The sequence below is a fragment of the Hemicordylus capensis genome, chromosome 1, assembly GCF_027244095.1.
Source record: "Hemicordylus capensis ecotype Gifberg chromosome 1, rHemCap1.1.pri, whole genome shotgun sequence".
NCBI lineage: Eukaryota > Metazoa > Chordata > Lepidosauria > Squamata > Cordylidae > Hemicordylus > Hemicordylus capensis.
The window spans coordinates 25,553,857-25,577,230 of record NC_069657.1 but is presented as its reverse complement, the minus strand read 5'-3'; the positions used below and the strand labels follow the sequence as shown (position 1 = coordinate 25,577,230).

Here is a 23,374-nt window from a genome sequence, read left to right as displayed (position 1 = left end):
AGAGGTAAAAACCATCTGAAATATTGAATGAGAGAAAATATTCAGTCTTCCTCACGTGTCTTGATTTTAAACCAAGAATTTAGTAGCAATCGTTTGGGATTAATGGGATCCATGCCACAGATCTTTTGGGTTAGGTAGCTTCTGCAGATTAGAAAAGTAGACATTAAGGCCATGCAAGAACATTTTATTTATTTATTTAAAATTATTTGTAAAACAGGACTAATAAAGTTAACCAAATTTAAGTTAAACAAGTTAAAAGACCACGCTAAAATCACATTTTAAATTACATTTTAAAAAAACAGTTTCAAATTAAAAGTTATTTTAAAAGCTAAAAATTGAGAACTATAAAAGCTAAAGAACCTACCAGATATAAACAGAGATTTAACATTAAAAAGCCTCTTTTAAAAATGGTTTTCAATTGTATTTTAAAAAACACTGAGGGAAGGAGGGTGGTGAAGCTCTTCAGAGCGAGTGTTCCAAAGCCGAGGGGCCACAACTGAAAAGGCCCTGTCTCTAGTCCCTGCCAACCATCGCTCTGCTAGTGGCTGGTCCATGAACAGGGCCTGAGATGATGAGTGGAGGATCCTGGAAGGTTCATATGGGTGAATGCGGTCCTTTGAGTACTTCAGCCCTAGGGCATGTAGAGCTTTAAAGGTCAAGACCAGCACCTTGAAACTAGCATGGAAGTGGACCAGTAACCAATGAAGCTGCTGCAGGATGGGTGTGACTCAGAATAGAATGAGGAGCAGGCAAGACAGGGCAGGTTCTGAGGTTTGGAAAGGTTGTTCTGGCAGATTCCAGCAGGGAAGGGCTTAATATAGCCATATTCTGATAGTAACCATTAGTGCAGTACTCAATAGGGGGCTACCTATGAGGAATGTTTGGAAACTGCAGTTGGTTCAGAATACAGTGGTGAGGCTATTGCTTGCTAAAGGTAAGAGGTATCATCATAAGTAGTTCACTGGCTGCTGCTCATTTTTTGGCACAATTCATAGTGCTGCTTTAGAATCCCTGGGTATTTAAGAGAATGTCTTCTTCACCATGAGCCCCACCGCCTGTTGAGATCAGCTGGAGAGGTTCGCCTGCAGTTGCTGCCAACTCGCTTGGCGGCTACTTGGGAATGGGCCTTCCCCGTTGCTGCCCCTGGACTTTGGAATGTGCTCCCTCTTGAAATAAGAGCCTCCCCATCTCTGGCAACTTTTAGAAAGGTGCGGAAGACACATTTATTCACCTAGCCTTTTAATTAGATTTAATGGTTTAATTTTTTAATGCTGGTTTAAAATGATTTTAATGTTGGTGTGTTTGATGTTTGGATGGTTTTAATTGTTTAATTGATTTAGTTTTGATTTTAACTGTTAACTGATTTTAATTGTTTTTATTTGTTGTAAACCGCCCTGAGCCATTTTTGGAGGGGCGGTATATAAATCAAATAAATAAATAGCCTGGTACTGTGGAACCTAAAAGGCCATCTGCTCCTATATGTATGTACCTGATTTTTTTAACAGACTTCAACTGTGCCTGCACCTTTTGAGATGAGTTGTGTGATGGTGAGGAACAGAGCCTTCAGGAAAGGATGATGGTGTCTCTCCCCTGCTCATATTCATGATTCTGGCAATGTGCCGATGAATCTATGGACTTCATTCAGAGTGGTGGTAGCACAAGGTGGTGTTAGCACAAATAGCTTTCATCATCTACCCTCCTCTCTGCAGCTCCCAAAGCTGCCCAGAAGGTTTTCCCCGAGGGTCAACAGTGTGGGACGCATCATCAGTGGCTGGAGAACGACCTCAGATACTGCACAGAGACACCTTCAGCCAGCATTCAACTAATATAAATGGAAAGTGTCTCCACATGTTTCCCAGGGGCTTCCCCTTCTCCACTGATGTCTCAGCATCCATCAGCCCTCAAGATTGGCTTTTCAGGGTGCAGGGAAGAGCGTAGCAAGAACCAAATAGCTTGCGACAATTCTGCCTTGGACTAGTGCTGCTCTGTGGATGTGACCCATTGTTGTTTAATGGGGCCTTTGTGGGATAGGAGGGATGGATTTGCTGCCTTTGTTAATCTGTTAGTCATGACGGTTGTTTTATATGGTATTGTTTATAAATAAGTTGTCAGCTGCTTTGAGAATAGGAGACCAATATATAAGAGACCATTGCTTTTTGTGCTTTCTCCATTCGCGGTTTCAGCTATTCACAGTTCAGCTATATATATCCTCTTTTCATTATCGTGTGTGTGATAATCGAAACCTTGCACCCATGGGAATGATGGCATTAGGTTCCTCAGTATTCGGTAGGTCCTCAAGGTTTCAATTATTGCAGTTTTCAGCATTTATGCTAGTAGCTGAGAACTCAAACTCTGGATAATTGGGGGCCTTCTGTGTCTTCAGATAAAATATAAGGATACAGTCATCCCTCGCCATACAGTTTTCCCAATCGCGGTTTTGAGTATCTGAGACTGGGAAATTGTGACCAGTCTTGCCAACCACAACTTGAGTTTCCGCAGTTGGTAGGGGTGTGTGTGTGTGTGTATATTGATTTAGGGTTTTTTTCTGCAAATGAGGGTTCAGAGGTTCAATCCGCTCATTCCTTTCGCTGACCCTGTCAACTCCTTGTGATTTAAAGTGATTTTGAGTGTTTTTTGAGGTTCAAAAGTGTCTTTGAGCGATTTGGGGTTTTAAAAAAAATCCCAGAAGTTCAGTTTGCTCACTCCTCTTGCTTATTCCTGGTGATTTTATGGGATTCTGGGTGATTTTTGGCATTTTGGGGGGTATTTTTTCTTTGATTTTCCTATCTGTTTTGCAATCACAATTCCCCTAACCCCTTGTTTCCCATTGATTTGAACTGCTTGCCAACTGTGAATTTGCCAATGGCGAGGCTTTGTCGGAACGGAACCCTCACGGTTGGTGACGGATGACTGTATTTGCCCATCAAAAAAGAAAACTCCGAGGCTCTCAAGATGCTGCAGATCTTATGTAACTACCAAAGAAGGTTGGACAAAGTATAACATGGCTACTATTATAGAAACATAGGAAGTTGTTTTATATCGAGCCAGACCCTTGGTGCATCTAGCTCAGTGTTGTCTGCCCTGTCTGGCAGCAGCTCCCCAAGGTTTCAGGCAGGAGTCTCTCCCAGCCCTACCTGGAGATGCCAGGGATTGAACCTGGGACATTCTGCTTGAAAGCAGATGCTCTACTCCCATCCCCTAAGGGGAATGTCTTAAAGCAGACCGTGCTCACATGAAGTTACCCATCCAAACACATACCTACATAGCAGGGTGGATTTAATTTAAATCACGATTTAAATCACTAGCAGGGTGGATAAAAATAAAAAAAAATCCGATTTAAATAAAAAAAATCCGATTTAAATAAAAAAATCCGATTTAAATTAAGAAAATCCGATTTTTTTGATTTTTTTAAAAAAATCATTGATTTTTATCCACCCTGCTAGTGATTTAAATCGTGATTTAAATCAGTTTGATTTAAATCAAATCCACCCTGCTACATAGGAAAGGGGACGTCTCATACTCACTACTGCAAGAGTATCCTGGCTAGTATCAGTGATGAACAGTTGGTACAGTCATCTTCTTTTGACCTGAAAGACCCTTGTTCGTTCCTCCTCTGTGGATGCCTCTCAGATGTTTAGTGTATGATAATGTAAAGTAGGGTATGGGGGAGATGGCAGTCTAGAGTGAAATTTGTCAAAAACATGGTTTTGGAGCACTTTAAAGTTGCCCATTGAGGAGGGGAACTTGCTCAAACACACATAGCGGTATTAAATTACTAGATTCTTGGGGGCCTTTTGAGCCGCTTGAACCAAGCTTCTTGGCTTTCTCTCCAGAATGTTCCCAGTTTTAAAAATATCAGTACATCAGATATTTCTAAACACTAGATATTTCTAAACACTAGATATATAAACACTAGATATAACACAAGATAGATATTTTTCCATGAGGTGATGACAATTTGTAAGGCTTTCAAGAGATGAGTTGTTTAGAATTATTTCCTTACATGGAAAGTTGTTCCAGACTTGGCTGTCATCACTGGTGAATATTTTGGTTTTCGGGGGGGGGGGAAGTATCTTCACTGTTTGTAGAGATCTGGCTGGTAGATGATGTGCATAGTTTCGTAGGAATGCTTTCTACTTATGTCCTGGGAAGAGCAGGTTTCTAATTACGGCCTGGGGAGTCAAATGTAGAAACAGGTTTAGGTTAGAAACAGTGGGGCACTTGCTTCAGAGGGTGTGTGTGTGTGTGTGTGTGAGAGAGAGAGAGAGAGAGAGAGAGAGAGAGAGAGAGATTAGATGGGAAATATCACTTTTGATGATGCTTTCGCCTCAAAAGGTCATGCACATAGATGACAGAAGCTCTGTGAAAAAGGTGGTTTAGGGGATAACATTTGGACTGCCTGCACCATTTTTAGCTGCAGCTGTAATGCCATGGGGTTGTATCTTAAGAAGTCTTTCCCTCAAGCCCACAGAAAGCAAGAGAAACAGTTGAGACACACCTTAGTTACTTTAAAATCAGACCTGCACAATGTGTGAATGCAAATTAAATGCAAGCCACTGGACACACATGATGGTGTGGGGTTTGTTGAAACTTGATTACTCATTCAGACTCCATGCAAGAGTTGATAATAGCCTGATTCAACATTATAAAACTGCACCGCTGGAGCCATGTGCAGCAGGGTGAAGGGGGAGGAAGTCCTGTCCCCAGCACCAGTGGTCCCTCTAATTTTTTTCATCTCTCTGCGGAACTAATTTTGTTCTGGGTGGCAGTATCAAGGCAGTGAGCGCGCACCTGCATTCAGAGTGGGGCCTTCCTGATTCAACCTGAGCGGGATCTAAAATGAACTGAGCGGACATCCAAAAACTTGTGAGCGCACACACGTGCGCACGCCTTAGAGGGAACAGTGCCCGGCATGTCAATCAGCAGCACACCCTGCTTCTCATGCTTACAGCTGGGCTTGTCTGAAGTGGGAAAAGCCTTAAGTATGATTAGCAGGCGCTTCCATGGCTGCAAGGCTCGATTAGTCACAAGCACAGAAGTGCCCGCCATCATGCTTAGGATTCTTCCCACTTCAAACAATCCTGGAAGCAGCTGTCATCATGGTTAGGGCCCTTCCCACTTCAGACAAGCCCCACTGTACACATGAGAAACAGGGTGTGCTGCTGATTGATGTGCCGGGGTGGTGGGGGTGGTGTTCCTCCCTCCTCCCCCAGCTGTAGATGGCTACAGCAGTATAATTTTATAACGTCTGAATCAGGCTAATGTAACAAGTACCTGGCTGGACCCTAGCACTGGAGGTGGGAAGGGAAGGGACACTTTCCAGGAGGTCCAAACAGACTTGCATGTTGCATGGGCTGCTGACGGTGTCCTCATTTTGTGTAGTGGCTTTCTGTTTTCTTAATGCGTTCTTGCCATTTTAGTTTCTTTAAATACAAACTTCTTTGATCTTGGAAAAAGCTGAGGACAAATATTTCGAATAAATAAATTGAGAGATCTGTGACAACAGCAGCACATCCTGAGCTTCTCAGTGCAAAACAGAAGATGAGCAGGAAGAAGGAAAGGTGTTCTGTACTCCCTTCCCCACTGAGGGGAAATGCAGGGAGTGCTTGTTGCTCAGTGGCAGGACACGTGCTTTGCAAGCAGAAGGTTCCACCCTGATATCTCCAGTTAACAGGATCTTGGGTACCAGGGTTGGGAACGACCTTGGTCTTACATGCCACTGGACATGACATGGGAAATCTATCTATCTATCTATCTATCTATCTATCTATCTATCTATCTATCTATCTATCTATCTATCTATCATATTTTAATACCACCTGATATGTACATCTTTCGGTTGTGTACAAAATTTAAAATGCAACATAAAAGAGTAAGAACAGTTAAAATGCCACAAAACACAATAAAAACAATATTATAAGAGGCACCATCTGGAATCTACCAGAGAGGTAGGAAGGGAACCACTGCAAAATCACCCGATCCCACCTCCCTCAGGCGATCGATCCAGAAGGATACCCTGGTCGATAGTATTGAAAGCTGCCGAGAGATCCAAAAGTATCAGCAGAGTCATGCTCTCTCTGTCAATGGCCAATTGGAGATCATCCATCAGGCCGACCAAGGCAGTCTCAGTGCCATATCCCACTCAAAAGCCGGTTTGGAATGGGTCTAGATAATCTGTATCACCCAAAACTGCCTGGAGCTGAGAGGCCACGACCCACTCAATCACCTTTATCCAACCATGGAAGAATAGAAATGGGTGTGTAATTCGCTAACCTTGAAGGATCCAATGCAGGTTTCTTCAAAGAAGGAATAGCCTCTTTAAGACAAGGAGGCATCCTGCCCTCCCTCAGAGAATCATTTGTAATATTTACCAGACCCTCTCTGATAATATGATTACCAGATGAGCTAAGCCAAGTTGGGCATGGGTCAAGAGAACAGGCTGTAGGACACACAGTCCGAAGCAGTTTGTCCACATCCTCAGGAGTCACAAACTGAAAGTGATCCAGTCTAATCCTATAAGAGGAGTTGCTGGACATCTCCACAATAGACTCTGTAGTAACTGTGGAATATAGCTCTAATAGAATATGAGAGATTTTATCTGCAAAAACGTCATTAAAGACATTGCAGCGAGTGACCGATGGTTCCAAGTTCAAATTCAAGGGGGGCGGGTACATACTAGCCCACTCATGAACCTAGACAACTCATGAATTTTCAGAAGCAGTGTGGGCAGAAAAGAACTGCTTCTTTGCAGTCTGCATTGTTAGAACATAGATCTTCAAATGTGCTTTGTGTTGCGACCTGTCAGATTTGTGCCGCGTCTTCATCAACTTGAGCGCTTATTTTATTTTTATTTTATTTATTAGATTTATATACCGCCCTTCCAAAATGGCTCAGGGCAGTTCACAGCATGAAAAACATGTTCACGGCATGCAAAAACAATTAAAACAAATCAACAATTAAAATCAAACTATTAAAACACAATAAAACGAATAAAACAGCTAAAAGCCCTGAAAATCGGGGCAACAATTTAAAACAGTTAATTATTTAAAACCCTGGAAAGCCAGGCCAAATAGGTAGATTTTAAGGGCTCTCCTGAAGGACAGCAATGATCTCAAATTATGAATTTCTGCTGGGAGTGCATTCCACAGCCCAGGAGCAGCTACAGAGAAGGCCCGCCTCTGCATCACCACCAGACGAACCGGTGGCAACTGGAGATGGACCTCCTCAGAAGATCTTAACGTGCGGTGGGGATCATGTAAAAGAAGGCGCTCTCTTAGATAACTCGGATCTAAGCCACTCAGGGCTTTAAAGGTAATAACCAGCACTTTGTATTTTGCCCAGAAACATATCGGCAGCCAGTGTAGCTGTTTCAAAACAGGCATAATATGGTCTCTCCAGGTTGCCCCAGAGACCAGCCTGGCTGCCGCATTCTGAACTAACTGAAGTTTCCAGACTACGTACAAAGGCACCCCCACATAGAGCGCATTGCAGTAGTTGAGCCGGGAGGTTACCAGCTGATGCACCACTGTTTTGAGGTCATCCTCTCCAAGGAATGGGCACAGCTGTTGAATCAGCCGAAGCTGATAGAAAGCACTCCTGGCCATGGCCTCCACCTGAGATACCAGGGTGAGGCCTGGGTCCAGGAATACTCCCAAGCTGCGCACCTGCTCCTTTTGGGGGAGTGTAACCCCATCCAGCACAGGGAGATCTAACTCACCCCTCAGATTCTGAGCCCCCACAATGAGCACCTCCGTCTTGCTTGGATTCAGCTTCAATTTGTTCTCCCTCATCCAGCCCATTACTGCCTGTAGGCAGGCATTTAGAGAATGAGTGCCATTTCCTCAAGATGAAAAGGAGAAGTAGATGTGGGTGTCATCAGCATACTGATAACACCCAGCAACAAATCTCCTGATGACCTCACCCAGCAGTTTCATGTAGATATTAAAAAGCATTGGTGACAGAATGGAGCCCTGGGGGACTCCATACAGCAGCTCCCATTTTGAGGAGCAACTGTCACCAAGCTCCACCATCTGGAATGTACCTGAGAGAGAGGAGCAGAACCACTGCAAAGCAGTGCCCCCTATCCCCAACTCCCCCAGGCGATCCAGAAATATACCATGGTCAATGGTATCGAACGCTGCAGAGAGATCCAGAAGAACCAGCAGAGTCACACTCCCTCTGTCGATTCCCTGGTAAAGTCATCCATCAGGCCGACCAAGGCTATCTAAACCCCATAGCCAGCCCTAAAGCCAGTTTGAAATGGGTTTAGATAATCAGTTTCCTCCAAGACTGGTCGGCCACCACCCTCTCAATCACCTTGCCCAACAAGGGAGATTGGAGATTGGCCTGTAGCTGTCCATCGCTAAGGGGTCCAGGGAAGGCTTCTTTAAGAGCGGTCTAACCATTGCCTCCTTCAGGCAGGGGGGCACCCTACCCTCCCTCAGCGATGCATTTATGATGTTAACTTGGCCACCTCCAACAATCTCCCTGCTAGATAGAAGCGGCCAATTTGGGCAAGGATCCAGAGAACAGGTGGTAGGCTGCACCGCCCCAAGCAGCTTGTCCACATCCTCAGGAGTCACAGATTGAAACTGATCCAGTCTTTCAGCATCTTCCTATATCGCTGCTGCCTGATGTAGGTGTTTCCCATAGTCTGGAAAACATACCAGTGGGGATTCCAACCGGCAACCTCTGGCTTGATAATCAAGTCATTTATACTGCCCAAAACACATTTTGTGTTTTTTTAATGTGATTTAAATCATATTTATTATTAAATCTTCATGAATTTTTAAAATATCTAAATTAATTTATTTCAGTTAAATAGAGACAAAGCAAATCAAATGGGGGAGACACTTCTCCCCTGAGAATATTGGGTCATAAAGTGCAACTTAAGGCACAAATATGGATTTAACCCAGGGCCCTGATAGGGTTGCTGCCTTCAGTGGTTTAGTGATTAGCATTTCAAAGCCTTGTCAACGCTTTCCTCTCCTGTCCAGATACTGATGAAGTGTGATGGTTTCTGTTTAGTGTGGACTGTGTTAAAACCACTGCTGCATTCTATTGTGCAAATGCATAGTTAATGGCCAGTGTGATTAAATGAACCTTTTTCCCTTTTTCCTTTTTCACCTAACACATTCTGAATTCTGATCAAACTTTGCACCTATTTTGCAGTTAAATGGATATGAATAATAGCAAGTTGGCTCATCATGCATTTTTCTAGCAGTTGCAGTCATGAAGAATTACTGATGGGAGGTGGTTATATTTATTTGGTATTCACGAGTGGGTCAAGACTCAGTAACATTGACCAAAGGCTGAAGTTTAACTTTTATAAACTGTTATAATGTGGGGTGAAGGAGAAACTGAGACATAGGAAGTGAAACAGCTTACTAATTTATTTTGAAGCATCTTCCAGCTTAATTCTTAGACCTATATCCTTATTCCATTTCCTTTGCATTCATCATTAAATACCATGTAAGAATAAGGACAATAAGGTTTTGGTGCATCAATTATTTAAGAACTGATTAAACCCAAAGGCCATGCAGATTCTGTTTGGAAATCATTTTGCTGATCTTTATTCATGTGGATCATGGGGTATTATATTATCTGCTCTGCCTATTCTAGGGAGCACTTTAATAATAATTAATATCAATAAGTTAGTATTAATATTCAGTAGGCTAGAGATCCTGCTTGTGCTTGGATGCAAGGCTGCTTCTGACACAGTGAAAACGTGGGATAAAAATTAAAATGCAAATATTCTTTGATTCATGCAGTAAGTAAACCATTTCCCCCCTACTATAAAGTGTGATGGTTGCTGCTGAAACTGCTCTACAGACTGAGCACTTTAGTTTATATCACTGTTTGTTTAAAGATCATTCCTCTAATCTACTTTTTGCCCCTAAAAGCAACATTCTATAGGAAAAAATAGACACATGGTGACATAGGAAGCTTCCTGGTACTAAGTCCATTGGTCTGTCTATCTCAGTATAGTCTACTCCAGGGCTACACAACGTGGGCTGGATTACAACTCCCATGATCCCCTCCACAATAGTCAGGGATGATGTGAGTTGTAGTCCAACAACAACTGGAAGGCCAAAATTGTACAGTCTTGGTCTATACTGCCTGGTCATGGCTCTCCAGGGTTCTGCATGGGTATTTCCTAGCTCTGCTTGGAGATGCCAGGGATTGAACCTGGGACCTTCAGCATGCAAAGCAGATGCTCTTCCACTGAGCTATGGCCATTCCCTCAACACAGAGCATAGTTCTGTGTTACCTTGAGCAGGACTGGGCAGACTTCTGGAATGCAGGGTCTCCTTTGGTTTCTTTTTATTAGAACCCCCAAGTTCACCCATGAGACTCAAGTGCAAAATAGTGGCAGGGGTAAAACCAAGACCAAAAGGGGTGTGTGTAGAGGCTGGATCTCCTAAGACTTCAGTGGGATCCCGGAACCGGAGCGAGAGAGCACTGGCAGCAGGGACATCACTACCATTGAATGGTGGGGTTGGGGTGAGAGAGGGGGGCCTGTGGTTGGGCGACAGCTTGTTCTTTGCTCTCCCCTCGGGCCACCCTGAAGGAAAAGGCAGAGGCAGGGCCAGGGCCCATCTTTACTTCTTGTCCCAGGGCCCATTCCAACCTTGCTATGCCCCTGACTGGCAGCAAAGCAGCAAGTTACTGGGAGGCCACTCTGGGCCCTACATTGCCAGGTTTTGTGGAACTACACAAGCCACCCAACTTGGCAACCCTGATAAACTTATCATGGGAAGGGCCACCAAAGGCACTTCTTGGACAAGATGCAGGGGTGGAACCACCATTGAGCGGACGGGTTTGAAGAACCCGGGCTGTTGCTAATCAGCAGCCGGGCCTGGTGCCCCAGCCACACCCCCTGCATCTGACATCAGACACAGGGGGCATAGCTTTGCTTGCAAACGGGGCCGTGTGGCCTCGTTTGCAGGCAAAATCCCTGGCCAGCACTGTGTTCACAGCACAGCCAGAGTAGCGCTCCCTAAAAGGCAGGGAGAGTCACTCCTGGCCGGACTGTGAACACTGCATATACAAGCACAGATTTACATCCAAGTTACTAAAGATCAGGGATTCTGGCACCTGACTCTAAAACTGGCCTGCAGAGTTGTACAAAAAGAGCTGGCCAAAAGTAACCAGTCAATACTCCCTATTTCACAGGTGGGCTAGGAATCTGATTGTGAAATCTGAGGCTGAGAGAGAAGCAGTTTTATCAAGGCCAGCCATGACTGAGAATGCCGCTGCCAGTCTGTGTAGTGTAGACAGTACTGAGTTAGGAGGACCACTGGTCTGACTCGATAGAAGTCCGCTTCCTATGTTCCTATTTGCTATTACTAAAATACTGGGAGTGGGTACCCTTGCTGATATATCACAAACCATCCAGAGATCTACCAGTGAATTCCAATTTGTCTTCTGTCTGTCCTTGAACTAGAGCTGTAGCGAATGTGCCTCCCACAATTCTCCTCAGTTACTTTTGATGACAAACATTATCTAGATGGGTGAATTTTATTTGTTTGTTTATTTGTTTGTTTATTTGCATGTATGTCCTGATTTTCCACCAAGATCATATATTATTGTTGTTATTTATTGTATTTTTGATCTGTAAATCTCTATCTTATCAAAAATCTTTATCATATTTTTGATATGTAAATCTCTAGGCAGTGTACAAGTCATGTCCAAATGGACATGATTATGTTTGTCCTCCCAACAACCCTGTGAGGTAGAGTAGGCTGAGAGGCCATTGGTTCGTCTAACTCAGTATTTTCTACTCTGGCAATGGCTCTCCAGAGCTTTAGGTAGAAATTTTCTCAGCCCTACCTGGAGATGTTGGGGTTTGAACCTGAAACCTTCTGCATGCTAAGCAGGTGATCTACCAGTTGGCGAATATTAAATGCTGAGGCTGAATATCAAATGCATTTTTGTGGCATTCAAAAACTTGCTGAATTTCTAACCTTTTCAGTTTCTGCTTCTGCTTAAGTTGACTAAACCAAGAAACCAGAATTCTGTTATATAGCACAGGCCTAATAAGCAAGGGAATTACTGGATCCAGATCAGGGCCAACCCAAGGCTCAGGGTTTCCCCAGGTGAAGCCTGCCTGGGTACCCCCCATCGCCCAGATGCCCTCCTGGCAACAGTAGGCAGGAGGGAAGGTGGGTGATGGGAAGTGTGTGCCTGCTACCGTGTGCCTCGCCGCTGCTACCCGCCGCTTGGTGATGGCGGGCAGGCGAGTGTCCCCCATTGCCCGCCAGTAGTTGTGGGGAGTGGATGGAGGGCTGTGACCCTGGGTCTCACTTGACCCGGGTTGTCGCTGCCCTTGCAGGCATTGTGCCGTAAGTGGGCACTTAGCCAGCATTAATGGGCAGACTGATCTTGGCCCAGAGGAGTCTATCATTGCCTAATAGTCATGATGGCAGTATGAAAGCTCCATGAATATAGGCAATCTACTTCTGAATACCAATTGTTGCGGTTGAGGGCGGTCAACAACACCCCCCCCCCCGCTTTATGGGCTTCCTGGAGTAATTTGGTTCTGCACAGTGCTTCTGGCATTCTTACGACAGCAGAGTGGAGATGCTACAAAATGGTGGTTTGCACAGTAATGAAGGACTGGGAATGATGCAGAATCTTTGGCTCAGTCATCCAACTACAGTTCTTAGGATTCTCTGAGGCATAGCAGTCAATGCAAATCCGAAGTGGTTGAAGTTTCTAGTACTTGACTAGCAAGCCAGAGGTTGCCGGTTCAAATCCCCACTGGTATGTGTCCCAGACTATGGGAAACACCTGTATCGGGCAGCAGCGATATAGGAAGCTGCTTGAAAGGCCTCATATCATACTGCGTGGAAGATGGCAATGGTAAACCCCTCCTGTATTCTACCAAGGACAACCACATGGCTCTGTGGTCGCCAGGAGTCGCTATCGACTCAACAGCACACTTTACTTTTACCCTGCCCTCACAGTAGCTTTATGTAAATAAATAAAAGTAGAACTGTACTGGAATTTCCAGAAAAGTTGGGCTCTTTTTCACCTCCAAAACATTTGTTCATGTGCACTCTGTGCAGTTCTTCAGGATTAGTTCAAACCTAAGGAACATCTCATCGTGAACCATAGCTCTGGGACATGACAAGGGTCGAGAATTTAAATGCTCTTGATGTAGAGCAATTGCTTCTCTCGGGTTTGGGGTGCAGTTACACACTGAAGGTAAAGCAACAAACCTTTCCATGATCTCTCTCATATGCTTTTTGAGGAATCATATCTGAACCTGAGTAGAAACCATGCATTCATTGGAAAGACAAGTGTTCTTTTAAAGAAATTCTAAAGCTAGGTTTTATGTTTCCTTCAAATGAATGCATTCTGTATTTTTTAAAAAAAAAAACCCTGTCATTTTAAATTATATTTTTTTAATTTTTGTAAACAGCCTTGGGATTGTTTTTAATGAAAGGTGGTATATAAATTTAACAAATTTAACAATAAAATAAACAAATTTTACCTTCATAGAATTGCAGTGCTTAGGGGGATTCTTTCACTGGCAGCCATGACAGCTAAAAATGATTTAATTTTAATTCAGTTTTAGTGCAGAGATGTTCTTGGATGAAGTTGACATAAATGGAAGGCAGCATTAACTGGGTGACAAGAGTTCTGGGTAGTTGTCTTATTTCTCTTACTTGACTGACATCCAGACTGAGTTACTCTGCTATTGAAATTAGGTAGTCCTTTAGAGTAACTCCTGAGTACTGCTATTGAGTAACTTAGTCTCGATGTCAACCACTGACCCTTGTTCTGTTAGTAACATCCAAGTAAATGGGTTTAGGACTGAGGTACCAGCCATATTTACATAAAGAGTCGAGCATCTTTGAGCCTTCTCCAGATTGTTTTGGAGCAGCTGATAGTTCTTTGGAAATATTCCAGGAAATTTTGCTCTGGTATGCTCCCTAACCCCCCACCCCCAATATACATACGCCTATCTGCATACTACAATATATGACTTTTTAAAAAAATGTCCTATAGGTAAAATTTTTGCAGGCCTCTTCATTTTGTGTTAAGGCCATATTTTTAGTAGTGAATCTTGAAAAGCAACATGGTTTGTTCATGTCTGAGGGAGTTTCTCATTTGTTCCCATTACCTCATGTTGTCTTCTGACCTAGAATGTTCTGCATTGCTCCTTGTGCTGTTGCTAGGCAGCCTAAGCATCTCCAGTCCCGCGCTTTGATTTCTGACAACTTCAACTTCCCTTGGTCTCATCCCACTAATGCTATTTTGGCACAAATGGCCAGGCTCAAACTATCATACTTCGGACACTTTATGCAAAGACCCAGCTCCCTTGAGAAGTTTATAATGCTGGAGGAAGTTGAAGGAAAGAGAAGAAAAGGACGACCAGCAGCAAGGTGGATGGACTTGATTACGACAGCAATGATTGCACCACTGAGAGACCCTGAAGGCCAAGTTGAAGACGGATCATCCTGGAGAGAACCTATCTATGTGGTCACTAAGAGTCGACACTAACTTGATGGCACTTAATCAAATTTTGGCCCGTGACTTGGTTATTCGCCCTCTTTCAGCTCACATCATTTACTTTGTCCCTGCTATTAGTCTAGTGTTAATGGCACCTTAAAGATGAACACATTTATTGTAACATAAGCTTTCTTTCTTCTTAGCCTATCTCATGTTAACCCTTCAGTTGCTAAGAGTTGAGTGTTTTGGTGACATTTTGAATGCCATGACAGAGAATTTGGCAAGGGGGTGGGGGAGAAGGAAAAAGGGGAAGCAAATGTGTGTGGTTGAACGGGTCTTCCGTATGAAGGTCAGTCAGTCAAAATGTATTGCCTTCTATTGATCAGCAAAATATACAAAAGAAAATAAAAACCTTAAGTACAACAGATATTGCTCAGGGTGTACAAATGTCAAGTGTATTCTGGTGAGTACAGATGGCTGTAGAAATGAATTTAGCTACTTTTTCGGTTGTTTGCTGAGCTTGATCGGATAAAAGCAAAGAAATTAAAAACTCATCAGATCTGTCAGGGAAAACTTCTGTATGGTATGGAGGATCTCCTTGTATGTCAGCTGTTTTAATCCATGGTTCCGTGGGAGGTGTGTTCGTAGCTGCCATTTTTCTGTTGTAAGGTTTGCATATCTACCATAAGAGAAATAAATTGGAATGCCATCAAACCAATATCAACGGGGGGCCTAAATATGTTTAATGTAGGCTGGATTGTGCCCTCGGTTTACAAGGGCCTAACGAATTTATTGTGATGAAACACCAACCACCTTCCAACCTGTCTTCCTTTTTGTTCTGCAAATAAATTTATTCGGGGTTTTAAAAAAATAAATAAATAAATCAAAACCAGTGATGTTTACTGCTGTGCACGTTAGGTTCAGAATGTATTGCACTGATTTGGCTTGAATAATAAAGATATCAGCCTGTATTCTTGGAGTGTGCTGCATTAATCAGACTTGCTGGAATGATCACATGGTATTCTATCGCCTTTCTCTGCGAGCTGCTGCTTGTCAGCAGCTGGTTGAGCTGCGGGCTGCAGGCCAGTATCTGCAGACCCTTTTCTCCCCAGAATCTTTCCAACGTACTGCTCTTAGTTGTGCCTGTGGCTGGACCAACTAAATGCTTCTCCTGCATCTTACAAAGGTTATTTTGCAGCATTTGAGGCCTCTGTCTTGTTCCCTAGGCCATGTATGCATTTGAAGAATTCAGGTAGGCTCTGTGTTTCATACATCCGCATGCCTGGTCTCTCTCTCTCTCTTTTTTTGTTCTTGCAAGAATTTTGCTGTGTAATTTCAGACTGATTTTACAGTTGTCCAAGGCTTCTGAGACTACAAAGGGCTCTCTTGTCGTCTTGGAGGAAATTTGCTAATTTTAGGAGGTGGGTGTGTCAGGGATGAGCTGCAGGTAAACAATAGCTAACTGCATGAGGAAGTGTATAGATGAGTAATAGCTTCTTATGTCTTCCTGGAATGTTTAGTGTTGTCGCAGCCTGAAGCTGCAAGTACAGTCTAGAGTTGTAAATATAAAACATGCTGTTCTGTCAGGAAGATGAAAAGTCTTCTTTTCTATTTTGGGTGCATGACAGATGCTTCTCCTCTGTAAAGAATACAGATTATGATAGTTAAGAGGCAAAATATTGATGCTCGGATCATATATGGGATTAGACTGAGGTGGCTGTGGCACAGTATACATGTCTGCTGTTTGTGGTTTCATAGCTGCAGGGTTTCATCAAAACCACCTAGTAAAAATCGAAAGCTCTAGATACTGGTGCAGGCATTTTTATTTTTGGCAACGTTTGAAAGTGCTGTGTTGGTGGCTGGGTAGGAAGGCCATCTTTTTATTAAACAGTTTGCTCTAAATTCTTTTGAGAGATCGTTGGGCTTTTATAACTCTCTTCCTCTGTTGCCTTGAAGATATACAGAAAATATACAGAAAATACAGTGAAGGAAAATTGGAGCCTCAATCCTATTCTTACCTGGACTGAACAGTACTATCACTCTACATTGTATTATATTTTCTTCAGGGTCTTTCACTTTTTAAAGGGCTCATTCACACATACCTTCCCACCGGTGAAGCTAACTTGTAAAAATCATAAACATAGTAGGACCACCTCTGACTCCTCTTCGTCATGTAATATCTGCATTCTATATTACTTTAGTAATGTTGTTTTGTTTGTTTGTTTGTTTATTTATTTATTCGATTTCTATACCGCCCTTCCAAAAATGGCTCAGGGCAGTTTACACAGAGAAATAATAAATAAATAAGATGGATCCTTGTCCCCAAAGGGCTCACAATATAAAAGAAACATAAGATAGACACCAGCAACAGTCACTGGAGGTCCTGTGCTGGGGGTGGATAGGGCCAGTTACTCTCCCCCTGCTAAATAAAGAGAATCACCATGTTAAAAGGTGCCACTTTGCCAAGTTAGCAAGGGTTAACATGTAAAAAGCTAGTTTATCTTCATGAAAGATGGGGATAATTTATCTGAATACGAAAGGAGGAAGCATACAGGCTCTTAATCCTTTCCCCCCCATTAAACATACTTTAGTGTCAGACACAGTATCTGTAGCACCTCTGTGTTTCTTTGGCTGAGATGTCTAACAAGTATACTACTAACAGCGATTTATTCTTGTGAAGGAAGTGGGCAGTTTCTGGACAACACTGGGTGAAAAATAAAAATAACTTGGAATTTTTGTAAAACAGGAGGATATCATCTCGGTAGGAGAGATATTTTGCCAGAAGCTAGTGCAGGGCTGTGCTGTAACTGCAGTTGTAGCATTGTCAAGAGGATGCTTGCGAGCCTTGAAGTGGCCAATTACTGTCACTAAGTTAAACTGCAAATACAGATGAGGCAAGCAGCCTACCATCCTTTTGCATAGCCATTCTGCGCAGATGGAGACCAAGTGATGCACAAGTGATTTTCTTAATGATATTCTGATCAGGTTGTCACTAAAAATAAAATGCATTTGACATGCAGACTTGCAAAGGGCAAGGCCCGGACTGTGTTCAATCAGCCCTTGTTCATCTCAAGACACCTCAGTCAAGGAAAGCATTTACTTAGCTGTCCTGGTGTTTTGGATGCTTCTGGATTCCTTGCATATCTGTCATTCCTTTGTTAGGGAAGTTTATTTTGGAAAACAGTAGCTGCTACCTGTTACCATACTGGGCATATGTAGCTGCTGCTAAAGTGTTCCCAAAAATGGGGAAGAAGAAAGAAGCAAGGAGGTGATACCTTATTACTGAACCACCTTACGTTGGCTCTGTCACAGTATGGAAGTTTTAAAGCTACACAGAAGTCCTTCTGAGATGGAATGGGAAGGTTGCAATTACTCTGCCAAAGAAAGCACAGAAGGTTACAAAGATAAATGTTCTTATTCATTCCAGACAAAATGGAGCCTAACCTCAAAAGCAAGAAAGAAACAGGGAGCAGCAGCAACAACAACATTCTACTTTAACAACCTATTGATGAAATTGGGAACCTCCACGTTATTAGTCTTTTATAGTTGAGCTGTAAAGCTTAAAACTCCGTAGCTGGATTCTAACAGTCCTGTTTATACTGAGGGTCAGAAGCAAAACAGACCATAAAAACCTCCCAACTGACCTAGGCTGCATTCTTCACAAGTTAAACTTGATTTGTTCTATAAAGCACAGAGCAGGTAGACTATGCTAAGAGGTTGTAACTACATTTATCACCTTGTTGCTTGGTAAACTGCTTTGTGAATGTTTTTGTTTATTTCTTGATTTACATGTATATCCCACTCTTCCTCCGAGTAGCCCAGAGCAGTGCATGGGATTATGCAACCTGGTGAGGTAGGTTAGCCTGAGAGATAGGTGACTGACCCAGAGTGGCCATGTGAGTTTCATGGTTGTGTGAGGAGCTTGAAGTCGCCCAGCTCCTAGTACAAAGTTCTAACCACTAACCACACTGGCTTGTTTAGAAGTGGCATTTAAATATTTATTTATTTATTTATTTATTTATTTATTTATTTATTTTTGCATTTTTATACCGCCTTTCGTTAAAAGATAGCCCCAAGGCGGTTTACAAAAGTTAAAAACATACAATAAAAACACAATAAAAACATCATGCTAAAAGTATAAAAACATATAAAAACAGGCATAAAACAATACAACAAATAAAAACACCCAGAAGTAGCAGTAAAAACGATTATGTAAAAGCCTGGGTAAAAAGCCAAATCTTTACAAGCTTTCTAAAAGCCGTGATGGAGTCCGAGGAACGAATGGCCACTGGGAGAGCATTCCAGAGTCTGGGGGCAGCAACAGATAATAATATCAAAATAATTAAATCTTTTAATTATGTATTATTAAATATTATATTTATTATATTTAAATATCAAATCTGTATTTAAATATTATTATTTAAATACACATTTGATATTATTTAAATATAATATTAATATTTTTAATAATATATAATTAAAAGAGTTAATTATTTTGGTGGTATGATCGCCTTTATTCTAACAACTTCAGGGACATCCAATCTGGATAAATAAGACTACCTGTTCTGAAGACCAGGTGAAGACCCTTCTGTTCACTCAGGCTTTTAAAAATTGATTTAAAAAAACAATAAGTTTTTACTTTGTTTCCATTTTGGTGTGTTGTGATTTGATGTGTATTATGTGTTTTTATTGGATGTTTTAATGCGTTGTGAGCCACCCACAGAACAACTTGTTATGGGTCAGCTACCAAAGCTTATTATTATATTGCTGAGTACTTATTATTACAAAGCACGGGCAGCACGGGATACACAGAATTTAGATCAGTAGGGCATATAGAAAACAAGCCTTATTGATAAGTTCTGCTTAGGCAAGAACTAGAATACAGATTTGCAATTAAGAGGCAAATGCAGATGGGCAGTGCGCTTAACAGGGAGAGAGGCATTTGCTGGACAAACTGGGTGGAGGAACACCCCACCTCCCCATTTCCCCCTGCAACCCCTTTTCTTAGCTGGTTTTATTCTACGGGGAGACTCGTTTCTCATGGGTTCTCCCAGCATGGTTTCAGCTAATTGTGGTTGGGTGAGATATACCTGGTTTTCATTATCACGGGGGTGCATTTCACCCATTCATGGTTCCTGTGCACACATTTCAGACTTCTGGTGGCATTTCCAGTGGCATTTCCAGTTTCTGATGGCAGTGGAGCCATGTTGAGGTTTTCTCTCTAATTTTGGTGGAATTCAGAGGATTTTGAGGTTTTGTGGGCCATTGCTGGAGAGTCCAAGGCACTGTGCTGTACTCCTATTTCTGTATTTTGGGGGGTGATTTGGGGTGATTTTTAGCATTTTTCTTTGCACTGAGGAATCTAACCCCAATATTCCCGTAGGCACAAGATTTCCATTATAGAAGTTGCCGCTTTCATGATAGTAGCTGGGAGCGTAACCCCTGTGAAAAATGAGGGCCTCCTCTATTTTCACTCAGCTAGGCTGGAGTGGAAAGACAGGAAAGAGTTAACAGACAGGAAAGGATTAATCATCACCCCTCCCCTCCATTCTTCCCTTGGTTTATCCCCCTTACATTTCCTTTAGCTAGCAAAGGTGTGTTTGCCAAGGTAATGTGTAGTTGCTCCTTTAGATAGGTGTGCTTTTGCCATAGCAGAAAATCCAAATGTGTGAATTCAGCTGAGGATCTGGGGTGTTTGAATGTCTCCATGGTGCTGCTAAATCCATTCCCTTTGAAATACCCCAATTCTAGTCAGTCTCTATGGCCTAACCAGTCCTCTTTTGGACTGTATACAGTGTCTAAGGGATCAGTTCCCGGAAGTACTAGGTTCAACTTTGGTTATGGACTGGCTGCATTTATAAGGTAGGAATAAATTAACAGAACAATTGTGAGGATCAGAAGCTACAGAATAAAATGCTACTTAAGCAATTAGATAATAAAAGCCTGGGCTAGCTGTTGCATGTGTGTATGTTTATAGCTACTTTTCTGACAGGTTATAAGGCTCTTCTGATTCCCAGAGTGTAAAGATGCTTAGCCATAGCATCTTGGCTAACTTCCAGATGTGGTCATTATGTTCCACCTACCCTGCAGCTTGAATATGATGCAGACTCTTCATTTTCTGGCCCATATTGTTGCACTGTATCATTGTGCATTCTTAAACGGCAAGTGGATTTCTTCCTGAAAGATATCTCATTTCAGTGCCGGATGTAACAGCCTCTGATGTGCTGTTTATGAAGCACCTGTGTGAACTATTTAAATAGTTCACACTATAATACTCATTTATAGTTTTTATGTTTGTATTTTATAGTTTTTAAATTGGATTTGTTTTATATTTTTAGCTTAATATTTTAATTGTCATTTTTATTGTATGTTTTTAACATTTGTAAACCGCCTTGGGGATGTTTTTAATGAAAGGCGGTATAGAAATTCAACAATAATAAATAAAGGAAGGAAGGAAGAAGTTTTGGCTTTTTCTTTTTCTTTCCTTAAAAAAAGAAAAAGAAATATGTAATAAATGTAGCCGTTGTGAGTAATTTGGAGGGAACTTTTAAAATAATAAATATTCAAGCCTGTTATTGTGTTAACCCTCTGAAAGAAATTTTCCCATTTCTTTTGTTATGGTGCCATCCACTTCCCATTGGATGATAGCAATGCTCTCATTCTATGTAATAGACCAAGACTGCATCCATCTGTGAACATATAATAGTTTTATAGATTCTGTGGGCCACTTTGGTCAATAATTTAATGTAGTACCCATTCTGAGTTGACTTCTCCTGTGGATACTGGTATTTGTAGGAACATAGGTAAAGGTCTTATTCTGCGTCAGATCATTGGTCCATTTAGCTCCGTATTGCTGGTGATAACGGGGACTATTTTCTAACAACATCTGGGGATCCATGTTTGAGAGCCTCTGAGCTAGGGGAGGAGCCATAGATCCACGACAGACCACTTGCTTTGTACACAGAAGGTCCTGTCCCTGGCATCTCCATTGGAAAGGTAGCACAGTGCACAAAACTGCTTTGCTCGGTTAGGTTCAAATCAGACTGTATCCGAAGTAGACTGGGCATGTTTGGTTTTGGCACCCCTTGAGTCACGACTGATTCGGTTCGAATTAGAATCGATTTGGGCCCAGTTCGAGGGTGATGGTGGATGTTATAATTTAGTTTAGAAATGATCCATTTACTGCCACCAAGGGCTGTGGTGGCCTTGGGGGTCCTTCGGTGGCTGTGGGGTGTGTCTCTCTCTGGTAGCTCCCCCCTGCTTCTCCCCATTTCAGGACTATTTTGGCTCTGTTTGCATTCTGCTGCCATTTTTTGTGGAGGGGGGGCTGCTGTGCAGGCAAACAGGACCAAAATGGCTTGGCCCAGCATGGGGAGACTCGGGGGGGGGGGGAGTGTGGTGGGAGGAGGAAAAGCCACTGGAGACCCCTGCATCGCCGCTGCAGCCCCTCCCTCCGAGGCCACCACATCCCTTGGTGGCAGTAAGTTAATCATTTAAAAACTAAATTATAATGTCCCCCTCTTCGGACTGAGCCTGAACTGGCCTGGGAAGTTCAGTTCGACCTTAGACTGGACCAGGTTGGTCCAAGGTCGAGCCCTCAAACTGAACCGATTTGAGTGCGAACTGGCTAAATTTTGGGCCGGTTCACACAGCCCTACAGCCCAAGACCCTGGAGAATGACTGCAGACAAATATAAAAACACTTTAATCCCACCTTTCCATGTTTTGTGCCCATTTGCAATGTTAAAACAAATCTGTCCTACAGTAATTTAAAATTGTACAAGTACAGGGTCAGCAGTGATAAACATAAGCTGCTGCAAACTAAATGCCTGGGAATAGAAGGACAACCTAAAAACATTAGGAGAGCTCTGTTAGATTAGATCAAAGCCTCACCTAGTCCAGCATCCTGCTTCCTACAGTGCCCAGCCAGACGCATTGTTTTCACCCGGTATGTGGATGTTAATAGAGTGGTTGCAGAGAGCATGAAACTACTCAGAAGCAAGAAGTCCTTCTTGTGAGTAAAATTCCATGCTTCCGAGTGAGAGTTAAATCTGTGTCGTGGACAAGCTCAGAATCTGTACGCAATATATCAGTGAAAAGGGCAAAGGAGACAAAGTTCTAATCAACAGATTTATTTTAATGTTGGTTTGAAACTTGATTTTAAAAACGTCATTATCCTTTTATCACCAGGGTTCTCAAAACTGTGTCTCCAGATGTTGGACTACAAGGGTGTGCATTTGTTTTTATTTATATCCCTTTATTTCATTTTAGAATTCAAATGTCTGCTTAAGGAAAATGTGCTTTACAACTACCACATGTGCCAGCAGTGGCGAGAATTCCAATGCAAAAAAAATCCTGGTATGCAACGTAACTATATTAGGTTACAGCAGCTAGGGGAGAGGGGGCCGTGTTCATCCCTCTCTCTGGCGGCCCCCCCAGAGTGAGGGATATAATGAAGAAAAGGAGGAGTGGAGCTGGAGGGCCCTCAGGAGTTGGGGGCCCGTGTTCTTTGAACGCTTTCACTCAATTATAGCTACGCCCCTGACAGCAACCCAACATGGTTATGGGTGAAAAGATGTGACACTAGAAGACGGTAGTGCACTGAAGCTCCTGCTGCTGACACAGGTGATGGCAAAGCAGCTGTTAAGTACGTGAGGGGGTGGGGGGAGAGCCAGTGTGGTGTAGTGGTTAGAGTGCTGGACTAGGACCAGGGAGACCCAAGTTCAAATCTCCATTCATCTATGAAACTAGCTGGGTAACTCTGGGCCAGTCACTTCTCTCTCAGCCTAACCTACTTCACAGGGTTGTTGTGAAAGAGAAACTCAAGAATGTAGTACACCCCTCTGTGCTCCTTGGAGGAAGAGTGGGATATAAATGTAATAATAATAATAATAATAATAATAATGATGAATGAA

General features: G+C 42.6%; 1 protein-coding gene across 3 annotated transcripts in view; it reads left to right on the top strand.

The window, feature by feature from the left end:
• EVL (Enah/Vasp-like) overlaps positions 1–23,374 on the top strand; it is a 254,336-nt gene that overhangs the window by 25,767 nt on the left and 205,195 nt on the right. Inside the window, exon 1 of one of the 3 annotated variants that reach the window (XM_053258081.1) lies at positions 15,515–15,712. The exons of the other annotated variants lie outside the window; for them this stretch is intronic. Within the exon in view, the coding sequence (XP_053114056.1) occupies positions 15,690–15,712 (23 nt within the window). The 5' untranslated portion in view covers positions 15,515–15,689. Of the gene's footprint in view, positions 1–15,514; positions 15,713–23,374 lie in introns of those variants that run through there. 3 annotated transcript variants of the gene reach the window in all.